At 39.5% G+C, this 12,075-nt stretch overlaps 3 protein-coding genes across 3 annotated transcripts; all 3 read right to left on the bottom strand.

Moving 5' to 3' along the window:
• Positions 1–2,185: 2,185 nt before the first annotated feature.
• LOC112191939 (bifunctional 3-dehydroquinate dehydratase/shikimate dehydrogenase, chloroplastic) lies at positions 2,186–5,257 on the bottom strand. The gene is made up of 11 exons (XM_024331428.2): positions 5,097–5,257; positions 4,730–4,965; positions 4,529–4,634; positions 4,145–4,363; positions 3,700–4,046; positions 3,470–3,533; positions 3,271–3,376; positions 3,033–3,176; positions 2,795–2,943; positions 2,540–2,702; positions 2,186–2,414 (listed from the first exon to the last, which is right to left on the bottom strand). The coding sequence occupies exons 1-11, from the start codon at positions 5,109–5,111 to the stop codon at positions 2,371–2,373; spliced, it is 1,593 nt and encodes a 530-aa protein (XP_024187196.1). The 5' UTR covers positions 5,112–5,257; the 3' UTR covers positions 2,186–2,370.
• Positions 5,258–6,992: 1,735 nt separating this feature from the next.
• Positions 6,993–9,270, bottom strand: LOC112191940 (centromere-associated protein E). The gene is made up of 3 exons (XM_024331430.2): positions 8,406–9,270; positions 7,589–7,761; positions 6,993–7,488 (listed from the first exon to the last, which is right to left on the bottom strand). Exons 1-3 carry the CDS (start codon positions 9,208–9,210, stop codon positions 7,252–7,254), a joined length of 1,215 nt encoding a protein of 404 aa, XP_024187198.1. The 5' UTR covers positions 9,211–9,270; the 3' UTR covers positions 6,993–7,251.
• Positions 9,254–11,697, bottom strand: LOC112193930 (protein CROWDED NUCLEI 3-like). Its single transcript, XM_024334195.1, has 2 exons — positions 9,311–11,697; positions 9,254–9,263 (listed from the first exon to the last, which is right to left on the bottom strand). The coding sequence occupies exons 1-2, from the start codon at positions 11,695–11,697 to the stop codon at positions 9,254–9,256; spliced, it is 2,397 nt and encodes a 798-aa protein (XP_024189963.1).
• Positions 11,698–12,075: the final 378 nt, after the last annotated feature.

Raw genomic sequence — 12,075 nt, 5'->3', positions numbered from 1 at the left:
ACACTCATACTGGAGCGAATCATCTATATGACGAGTCATTAGGATGATGGTTTTCGCCTTATTTTCCTCTAAGGCTGCTTTATTTGCTTCCAAATGTTGAGCTTGCTTAACAATTAGCACGTCCTGGTTAGGCTCAAGAATCCTATCCAAGATTCCATCGGCCTTGAGATACTGGCGGACATCACTAACCCACCTGTGATATCCAGAGCCAGTTGTTCCCAATGGAGCAAAGTCCAATTTGTTCAGGTTACTCATCCTGAAAGTGAACAAGAAAATGGGTTAGTTTCGGAGCCAAAAAAGCTACCACGAAAACATATAAAATTTCTGAGCGTAATCGCTTACAAGAAATTCAATTCCAAGAGGTATGGGATTAGATCGAAACAATGACGTACGTGGTCGATCTTAAATTCTCTACAAACTCCCTTCTTCTATCCCCCCTTTCTTCATCAGAGGGGAGACCCAAGCAGAATTGTGGGGGTTCGTGCTCACTCCAAGCTTGGAGCTTGTTACAATATCCAAATAAGAAGAAATAAAAACGGGAACTATTAGTAAAAAATACCTCAAAATAGGTCACCGGAAAATTTGATCGGAAAAAGTGGCCGGAAAGTTGACTGGAAACGGTCAACCGACGTTGACATGGACAGTGGGTCCGTGCTGATGTGGCAGTGGGGGCCGCTGCTGACGTGGCTATGGGTCCAGTGATGACGTGGCTGTGGGTCCTGACTGCTAACGGCTTGCTGACGCTGAAGTGGCGTGATGACGTTGCAGTGGCTTGGGCTTCTGGGTTGCGCCTTGGGCCAGTTGCAGTGGGCTTCTCCTTCCTCCCTTTTTTTCTTTTTCTTTTCCTTCTGCCGGTTTTTTTGCCAGACTTTCAGTTGGCAGGTTTAGCAAGTTTTAGGCATGTTTTTGAAAATTTTCTTCTGGTTCCTGGATTCTGAGATCGAAGGGCTATTGCTGGAAAAATTTGGTAGAAATAGGAGGTCCGAAACTTGGTGAACCGGTAAAGTATTTGCTGCGGGTGGTTTGGAAATTCCGATGGCCGGTTCGGTAGGTTTCCGCCCTGTTCTGGTGGTTCTGCCGCCGGTTCGGTAGGTTTCCGCCCTGTTCTGGGTCGAGGGCTTCAAGTTATGTGGCCGAGGCAGAAAAGGTTTCAAGGATTTGTATTTGGATTTTAGGGTTTTTGCTTCTTGAATCAAAGTTTGGCTATTTGTTTCAGAGTTAGGACTTCGTGCTGATAACGTGTTTAAGGAAAACTGAAATTGGGAGAGAATCGAGTCGTACTTTCATTGATAATAAGGGCCTCTTTATATAGAGGATTATAAGACATAGAATCAGAGTTGTACAAGGAAAGATAATCGTACAATTAATCGGATATCTATGAATATCTCCGACAATATCTCTAATTCAAAACTCTATTACAACTAAGTCAAATAACCTAGAGTTTGTGTCAGACACATATTCTAGATTTACTTGAACATATTCTAGATTTACTTGAACAGAAATCACTTTCTTCCATTATTTTCTTACATTTATTACTCACAATACATTATTTTATTGCATTAATTACAAATATTTTAACAACTTTCCTTATAACTTTCCTAATGTTACCAAACATCGGAATAAAAAGTTCTTGAAAAATTTCATTTCCCTCCCCATGGGAAAGACTTTCCTTTCCGTGAACCAAACGAAGCTTTAAGGTAAATCAATTAGTACCATAGTAGTTTTTGCATGTTCACATTGTTCGATACTATAACAAAACCTTCTGTGTATTAATCGATTTACCTAAAACTTAAAACAATTTGAACATCTTACATCTGCTCCTTTTTTATTGAGAAGATCCAACCAAACCTTCTGTGTATTAGCATATCTAATTTTCCCCAGAAGTCAATTCTCACATCATCAACATGCAAGAGAGGACCAGGTTGATAGGTTTGTGATTTGGCAAGTATGACTGAGCTTTCAGTGAATCTTTAAGCTGCTTTAAAGATATTTATGCAGATATTTAAATGAGAGCAGCTATCTTTTTTCAATGGCATTATTGACTCCATATGGACATATATTATAAGAAGTAAGAGATCTTTGAATAACAATCATGTGATTAATCCCACATGGGTTTTTTGTTTTTACTTGTCATCAACTGTTCGTGTTATTATTAAGGTTATTTTCTCATTGCTTGAATTTCAAATGCTTGCCAACTGCAATCCATTTTTCTAAAGCATTTCATTGATGAAAATGAAGTTGTTATTCATACAACAAATTCAAAGCTTTATCACATTATGGCAAAATCTAAAGAAAAATCTGCTCTCAAAGCATAGAATCAGATACAACAGTAGAACTATAGAAGTGTGGGTGCAACTCAAGTCTTCTCTCTTATGCATGCTTCTCCATGAGCTCCCTAAACAATTCTTCAGGTGCTGCAATTAAACAAAACCGAAAAACAGAGAATAAGTTAGTAAATACTAAATAGTAACACCCATTAATGGGAATTTGGAATTTAGACAATAACATTAATTTAGTAAATTAAACTTGTTCCGTTTACCTGGCAAACCAGTGAAGTTCTTGTATTGTTCAAACCCTTGCCTGATCAACATCTCTGTACCATATACAACCTCTGCTCCAGTCTCTTTTGCTTCCCGGAGGAGTCTAGTCTCTTTGGGTGTATAGATAGCATCAAAAACTAAGCAATAGTGTTTCAGAGCTTGCTGCAGGAAATAAAAAAGAAACTTCTTGAGCATTTATGTTGATGACATGAAGTCTTTTAAGTTGAAATAAAAATTCGAGAGGAAACACTGACCTTGGAGATAGGGGTATCATCAACATTAGGCTTCATTCCCACAGATGTAGTGTTGGCAAGAATCATTCCCTCTTCCGGGTGGAAATTTTCAACTTCTTCAAGAGTCATAGCTTTTCCCCCAACTTTGTCAGCCAGCTCCTTAGCTCTTTCTGCAATAGACATACAACATGAATTAGCAAAATGAAATTAATTAGAAACTGACTTTGCATATTCATAAGTGCAGTTCTAGAATGTTTACCATATGTCCGGTTGGCACATACAACTCTTGCTCCTTTCTGTGCAGCACCATACACAAGTGACTTGCCAGCACCACCGGCTCCCAAGACCACAAACAACTTTCCAGCCAGGGGTGATTTACCAGCAGGAATGGCGCCGTTCAAACCTGTAAAAAAGGAAGAAATTTGTTAGAGACACCTTATCAGATATTTTATAGAGATAATTGGATTAGTTTAGGGGCAAGGAAAATATGATTAGACCTCGTAGTCCGTCCTCAATGCCACTGATGGAGCCAATGTAGTCGGTGTTGAAAGCAACTAACCTCCCATCAGGCTTCCTGACAATGTTGTTGATAGCTCCAATTTTCTGTAACAAACAAATAAGTAATGTAAATCAACTTCCGATTCATATGCCAATATATATCTAAACAAGGGATGCAAGGTGAAACTTATTAAATACCTTGGCAATGGAATCAATCTCATCCATGCATTTGAGTGCTGCCTCCTTATGTGGAATAGTACAACTGTGTTTCAAATTAGATAAGTTACTTGCCAAGCACTAATTTCTTAACTAGAAAACCTTCAATGATGCATATGAAGTCCAAAAAGTGAGACCCCCAAGTTTTTAAAGCAAGTTATGGACTATGAGAAATGACATACTATAGTAAGCATTCTGAAAGGGGATTATACCTGCATCCCGAAAAATCAACGGATGAATATGTGTTGAAAAACTTCTCGACATCATCCACCAGAAAATGAACATAAACTGCATTAAGGCCAACTGACTTGAATGCTGCATTGAATAGTAGAGGACTCTTGCTGTGACCAACAGGCTTCCCAATAATCCCATATACTTTGGTATCAGGTCTAATGAGTCTGAAGTTGTATAAATCCAGCAAGTCTCTCGCAGTTGGTTGCCCAGGAGCTGATATAGCACCGGCTTCTAGTGCACCATAGGTAAGAAATCCACCAAACTTGGGGCTAAGTAGTCGTGAAATCAAACCTCTCTCTCCCATAACAATACCTATTGTTGGGACCTGGTCACAAATTCAGAAACATGTCACTTGCAAGTCCATATATAAAAGTAAGGACATGATAAAATTCCTTTAACACTGAAATTGGCTTTATGGCTTACCTGTGAATGCACGGTAATCTGGAAAATTCTGGCACAATCTGTAATGTCTAATGCAGTAGTTGCAATTTTCACAATGTCAGCTCCAGTGGCTTGGATTCTAGCCACAAGATTTCCGATTGCCTCGGAGGATGGAGTGTTGTGAAAGTTGTGAGAAGAAACAATGACTTTGAAGTTGTCAGGCTTCTTTTCATAGATAGAATTGTTGAAGTCATGGGCAACCTGTGAAAATAGGCAAATATAAACTCTAAGTAACATGTCACAACATACTTGGCATAATTCACTGTTATCATTTCAGTGCAAGAAAAAAGGGTCTAACATGGTGATGGTATATAGGTTAAGTTTTATGTGATGGATAGTTAACAACATATGTAGCTAGGTAGGTACCTCAAGCTCAATATCAATATAGTTAGCTCCCAATTCCATTGCTGACCGAAGAGCATCTTGTCGCTTGGTTTCATCGCCTTCATATTGACCGCCTTCCCAAACTGGCCTGAAGAGTTGCATTAAAACTGTAAGTACTTGACAAAACATAAAAACCCCGGTTATGTTTCAGCCTTGATTACATGTTGCTCAAGTGTTCATTACCTGTAGGTGACAAGAGTAGGCAGAGGACTCTGCTTGATAAGAATTTGAAGATCTGAACTTGGGTTAAAGTTTCTCAAACAGTCAAGCCTGATCTCCACAATATCAGAACCAATTTCCTTAGCCTTGTGCATCTCAATCAGCATTTGGTCCACTGTGGTTCCCATTAGGGGTGTACATAGCAATGTCGGGCTGCTCACAAGTCCGCCGGTGCTTGTGTGAAGATCAGAGGTAGTAAACTAAAATCACAAGCCAACACAAACAAGAACAAAAATTAGCACAAGAGTTTGTACTGTACATTTAGCAAACTAATATGAGAATCTAAAATGGATACCAGGAAACAGAAAAGGTAAAGAACAGAAAGATTTACCGGAAGGCTTCCCATGTCGGAAACTTAGTGGTGCTGTGGCTTGACGTTTCTGGGTCTAGTTCAATTGTTAGCACTATAAATGTATTAGGTAGTTAAAGCATGCAAGCTATATATGGAAGAGTGGTTGATTGTGATTTGGTTTAGTGCACTAGTAATAAAGAGGGAAATGGATGTACACTGTACCTACTTGAGTATAATGACAGATGAAAATCTTGGTTGTGAGAAACATACAGAAAGGAAAGGTAGCTCAGGAGTTGGAATAACCAGTGTAAGCCATCAAATTATCAACTCCAAAATCTTTTTGGTCAGCTCTACCTTCCCAATTAAAATTTTTTTAAGAACATCAATAGCATGCATCTTTGAAAATTAGGTGGTGAGAGAGGTTCGCCAAAGACTGATCAATATCCGAGTCTCATGGTGTTTATTGAAGACACAGCTAAACTTTCCTCCTCCAAAGTAAATTTTGATTGTGAAAGTTGCCATCTTTCTGTAATGTTCTTACCCATTTTCGTTAATGTTAGAAAATCGAAAAGAAAAACACCAAACTTCGTGAAGGGAATACTGTTGCAGACACAATGGCGAACTTGGGTTTGGCTTCTTCTTCGTTGGTATGGTATGCGGCTCCACCGCCTACTCTCTCCCTTTTTCTTCGAATGGATGACTTGTGTTTTCCCCATCAGCGTGATACTTAAAAGTTGGTGGACTCATGGTTCCATTGAAGCAAGGATTTACTGCAGCACCACTGTTTATGGTTTTTTTGTAACATTTTTAGAGTGGCACATGGAATTCAGTTTTTCCATCTTTTATTTTTCTGCGCTTTGTACTTGGGGGTACATTTTTGTCCCATGTTTTTGTAATTTTAACTTTTTCATCAATAAAATTTTACGATAAGGGGACGGGCGGTGGGTTCCCAGAGTGTGGTAGGCCCCTCTCCTTTGGGATTGAAGGTGAGACTTGTTCTTTACATCGTCTATTTCTGAAAAACTAATATCACCTAATTCTTTATTGGTTAAAAAAAAAAAACACCAAACTTGTGATGGGTTTGGTTTGTTGGGATTTCAGAAATCTCAACCCTTTCAATTCCCAAGGAAACTGAGGGTTCTTCAATCCCAAGTTGATTTGTATCTGAATCCATTGAACAATTAAGTTACCTCTCACGCAATGAACAGCAAACACTGTAAACCCCAGCTTTCCTTAAAAGGCTTAAACCCATAAACCTCTTAAACCCTTATTCTATACACTACATACCAACCATAGACCCTACCGAATAAGAAAGACAAAGATCCTTTAAGGCCACCTGTTATTCAGCAATTTACTGTAGCTGGCCACTGAAAGTCAAAGAAACACCGACAGCTTCCATGGCTCTGTCCCCTCTTGCACTTCTACATGACACCTAACTTGAGCACACAATTATAGATTTTTCAATATATGTAGTACAAATACCAATCCTCTATTGGTACAAGGAAGTTGAAGTGTTGAACTTGAACACCCAATTGAACATACCAACACTCTGGAATAAAAGGAAGTTCAACTTTTGCTTCAAACTCAGAAAACTATCCCAACTTAAGTTCTTTTTCAGAAGAAAGACAAGTATTCAACACCCAGAATAAGGTGACTTATGCTAGTGAAACTAAAATGGTAAAACTACAAGGCATCAAGAAATGACTGCTGTGAAGAACAACATAGTTGTTCAAATGTCGAATCACTTGAACAGCGAAAATCATCCCATGTTACTTTTTCAAAACCTTTCAAGTATTCCATAATGTGTCATGTCAGTCAGAACATATGTGCTTCTCCTAAATAGAATCAATGCAACTCAGAAAAGAAAGCAGTTATTAGCACTGCATGCAGTAAACCAGGGGTGAATCAAGGCACACGGTACCAGAAGGGTCTTGGGAATAACAACATTAACAAGTACTTCATATTAGCATTTGTTGCAGGTTCACACTAGGTTTAGTTAAAGACATTACTACGATGTCTAGGAAAGACCTTGATTCAAAAGATGTATTCCAGCATTCTCTCTGGAAACAGAATTAGCACCAATTTCATAGTCATTGGTAGACATACCCAACTGCCAAAGACAACAAACTAGACAGGATAGCCGGAGGTGAAAGTTGGCAATGCATGGAGACTAGCAGCTGACATGGCTCACGGATTATGTTCTTTTACGCAGCTGATATGTGCTGGAACTTTGTTTCCTCCCTTTTCTCTGCTTTTGTTTTTCAACACTGGGTGGAAGGGACAGCACCAATTTTCCATTCTCCTTTAGTCTCTGAAGACCTTGAATATCCATCAAAATGTCGATTGACTGGTATTGGGACTCGAGGCCGTGGTCTTCAATGCATTGAACCACAGCTCTTAGATCAGCTATTCGGTCATCCACAAACTTTTCCTGCAAGAGAAAGAAAGCATGGATAGATCTACATTTACATTGAGAATGGTATATATCCATTTCAGAAGCAGTTGTTAGATGTTGAGAGGAGCTAAGGTACCTTTTCATCATGTGATTTCACTTCACTGAGCATTTCACTGCAACACTTCTTTGCATCCTCCACAAATTCTATCAAGAGTGGTACTGGGGGAAACTCGTCATTTAGCTTGAAGGTGCAGATAAATCTAACAGCCTCAATCAGTTGCTTTCTTTCAATGAGATTCCAAATAATATCTGCTAGGTGCAAAACAAATAAAAGGATCATCAAATTGCTACGGACAAGTCTAATTCCATAGCATCGTAACCCAATCTTAATGAAGTTACTAACAGCAAATTCATTAACAAAAGAAAGCATATTTAAGATGAAAAAGGAGAAACTAGAACAGAATCACAAATTCACATCTAAGGAAGGAAAAGACAGAGTGCCAGTGATGCAAGTTACATTTCCGCGAAAATATTTATCTGAATCTCAGTTCTCTCACCCTCACTGACAATGTATACTTAATCCCAACCAAAATCAATCTGTGAACAGTGTACTACTAAACTTTATTGTGCATATTTCTAACAAGATATCTCTTGTACTTGTGAAGTATCCTCGGTTACTCAAATCATATCCAGGGCATTTCCTAATTGTCAGCCCATTATCTCCTAGAGGCTAAATAGAAACCTAGCCAAAGATATGCATCAGCCTAGCATAAGGGACACACTAATGGCATCTAGGACACTCATATTTATTTCCTAGAACCCTTGAAGCATATACTCTTATGTATATTGTAGAGTTCAAAGAGAAATAAGAGAACATACCAAAAGATAAATAAGAGTAGTCATAATGGAACACAAACAAACAGTCTATGAAAGCCCATTTTCAATACACTTACCAGGGATTTTATCTTCAAAACCAAGTGTCTGACATAACTGTAAAGTCTGCTTATGCTGAGAAATCATTCCAAGAAGCTTTAAAATCTCATCTGCATCTAAAAGAGCTGATAATTCGCCACCCACCAATTCAGCTTTGTTTAAATTCTCAGCGATTAACAACTGCAAGCTTCTACCATCTGTACTGATGCTGGGTTGATCACTTATAAACGGAATAATCATATTATTAGCAGTGGGTGTAAGTGCCAACTGGTCAGCCTTCACTTGAGATTCATGTTGTTTTAGCTTCAATTCAAGCTCTTTGCCCTCCTTTTCAAGTTGCCTATTTTCCATCTGGAGTCTATGGGAGAGTGAATCCAAATGCTCTTTCTGCTCCTGAACCGACTTTTGGAATACATTGAACTGCTTTTTGCGTTCTCCCAAGGACTTTTCAAATATATCATGTTGCTTTTCTCTTTCCACTTGCTGAGAATCGAATAATTTTTGCTTTGATTGAAGCTCTCTGCCCTGCTCTTCAAGTTGTCTCTCCAAATGCTCTTTGCTCTCTTGGAACGACTTCTTGAGTGAATTCAAAGTCTTTCCTCTTTCTTGGATCGATTTTTCAAGTGAAGCAAAATGCTCTTCTCTTTCCAACTTCTCAGTCTTCACTTGAGAAGCAAATGCAATTTGCTTCAGTTTAAACTCTTTGGCTTGCTCTTCAAGCTGCCCCTCTTTCATCTTCAGTTCATGGGAGACTGAATCCAAAGACTTTTCGCGCTCTTGTATCGATTTTTCAAGTGCATCCAAGGTCTTCTCTCGTTCTTCCATCGATTTTTCAAGTGAAGCAAAGTGCTCTTCTTTTTCCTGCTGCTCAGTCTTCACTTGAGAAGCAAATGCAATTTGCTTCAGTTTAAACTCTTTGGCTTGCTCTTCAAGCTGCACCTCTTTCATCTTCAGTTCATGGGAGACTGAATCCAAAGACTTTTCGCGCTCTTGTATCGATTTTTCAAGTGCATCCAAGGTCTTCTCCCGTTCTTCCATCGATTTTTCAAGTGAAGCAAAGTGCTTTTCTTTTTCCAGCTGCTCAGTCTTCACTTGAAAAGCAAACAATTCAAACTCATTAGCCTTCTCTTCAAGTTTCCCCTCTTTCATCTTCAGTTCATGGGAAACTAAACCCAAATACCTTTCACGCTCTTGTATCGATTTTTCAAGTGCATCTAAGTTCTTTCCTCGTTCGTCCATCGATTTTTCAACTGAAGCAAAATGCTTTTCTTTTTCCAACTGCTCAGTCTTCACTTGAGAAGCAAACATTTCAAACTCTTTAGCCTTCTCTTCAAGTTTCCCCTCTTTCATCTTCAGTTCATATGAGACTGAATCCAAAGACTTTTCACGCTCTTGTATCGATTTTTCAAGTGCATCCATTGTCTTCTCTCGTTCTTCCATCGATTTTTCAAGTGAAGCAAAATGCTCTTCTCTTTCCAACTGCTCAGTCTTCACTTGAGAAGCAAACATTTCAAACTCTTTAGCCTTCTCTTCAAGTTTCCCCTCCTTCATCTTCAGTTCATATGAGACTGAATCCAAAGACTTTTTGCGCTCTTGTATCGATTTTTCAAGTGTATCCAAGGTCTTCTCTCGTTCTTCCATCGATTTTTCAAGTGAAGCAAAGTTCTTTTCTTTTTCCAGCTGCTCAGTCTTCACTTGAGAAGCAAACAATTCAAACTCCCTAGCCTTCTCTTCAAGTTTCCCCTCTTTCATCTTCAGTTCATGGGAAACTAAACCCAAATACCTTTCACGCTTTTGTATCGATTTTTCAAGTGCATCCAAGTTCTTTCCTCGTTCTTCCATCGATTTTTCAAGTGAAGCAAAATGCTTTTCTTTTTCCAACTGCTCAGTCTTCACTTGAGAAGCAAACATTTCAAACTCTTTAGCCTTCTCTTCAAGTTTCCCCTCTTTCATCTTCAGTTCATATGAGACTGAATCCAAAGACTTTTCACGCTCTTGTATCGATTTTTCAAGTGCATCCATTGTCTTCTCTCGTTCTTCCATTGATTTTTCAAGTGAAGCAAAATGCTCTTCTCTTTCCAACTGCTCAGTCTTCACTTGAGAAGCAAACATTTCAAACTCTTCAGCCTTCTCTTCAAGTTTCCCCTCCTTCATCTTCAGTTCATATGAGACTGAATCCAAAGACTTTTTGCGCTCTTGTATCGATTTTTCAAGTGTATCCAAGGTCTTCTCTCGTTCTTCCATCGATTTTTCAAGTGAAGCAAAGTTCTTTTCTTTTTCCAGCCGCTCAGTCTTCACTTGAGAAGCAAACAATTCAAACTCCTTAGCCTTCTCTTCAAGTTTCCCCTCTTTCATCTTCAGTTCATGGGAAACTAAACCCAAATACCTTTCGCGCTTTTGTATCGATTTTTCAAGTGCATCTAAGTTCTTTCCTCGTTCTTCCATCGATGTTTCAAGTGAAGCAAAATGCTTTTCTTTTTCCAAGTGCTCAGTCTTCACTTGAGAAGCAAACAACTCAAACTCTTTGGCCTTCTCTTCAATTTCCCCCTCTTTCATCTTCAGTTCATGGGAGACTAAATCCACAGACTTTTCGCGTTCCTCAATTGATTTCTCAAGCCTCTCCAAACACCTCTCTTTAATCTCAACCTCATTGATGCACTCCTCCACCCTCTTATCAATTACACGAATCTCCTCGACATTTGGCTCAAATAACTCTTGGCCTCTCAATTCAAACTTGTCAAACAACCCTTCTAGCTCCCTCTCTTTCAATTCAAGCCTACAACGCCACTCCTCCATTGACTCTTTCGCTCTCAAATCCATCTCCCTTTTCAATTCCATCTCTTTCTCACACTCATCAATGCACCTTTGTTTCAGATGATCACACTCTCTCTTACACTCCTCAGCCTCTCTCCTCTTGTCAAACACACATCTCTCAACCCAACTCAGCTCCTTCTTCCTCTCCGAAACCCGGCTTTCGGTCACCTCACACACCTCCCTCTTCGCCCTAACCCTCTCGCTCAACACATCAAGCTCATCAACGTGTTTCTTAATCAAAGATTTCAAGGAAAGCAATTGGCTCTTACTCGATTGTTCGGCCTCCTTCTCTTTGACTCCGATTTGGTTCTCCCGGTCCTTGAGCTCGCGGAACCGGGTCCGGAGGTCGTTCTGGGCGGAGTCGAACCGGGCCTGGAGCTCCTTGTATTGGTTGGTCAGGTGGACGAGGGAGGCCGCCTGGGATTGAAATGTCTCGAACTTTTTGCGGAAAATGGTCTCGTATTCTTTCAGCTTTGAATCCACAGTCGTCTTCTCCATTTTTGTGTGTGGAAACCCAAAAACTGTACGGACGTTAATGGGAGGAAGATGGAGAGAGAGAGAGAGAGAGAAGGAGAGCTCAGGTAGACTCCATGAGTGAGTGAGTGAGTGAGTGAGTGAGGGTTGTGGGAGGTTTTATTAGGCGCAACGCAAATTTATTGTGATCAGTCAGCGTGTATAAAAGAGGACCCACAAGAGAGCCAGGGGATCGCCACGTGTAGTGTGGGTCAATCGGGGGCTCCTCTTCTAATAGACTTGATGTAGTGATTAAGAAATTGACAATTGAGAAAAAGTCAATCGCATTGACCCCAATAAATATGAATGTTTTTTTTTTTTTTTTACCCCATTAATTATGGGAAATATAATTGAGAACACCAA

The sequence above is a fragment of the Rosa chinensis genome, chromosome 3, assembly GCF_002994745.2.
Source record: "Rosa chinensis cultivar Old Blush chromosome 3, RchiOBHm-V2, whole genome shotgun sequence".
Classification (NCBI taxonomy): Eukaryota; Viridiplantae; Streptophyta; class Magnoliopsida; order Rosales; family Rosaceae; genus Rosa; species Rosa chinensis.
Note: the sequence above shows the minus strand (reverse complement) of the source record. Positions and strands in the feature narration are given on the sequence as shown.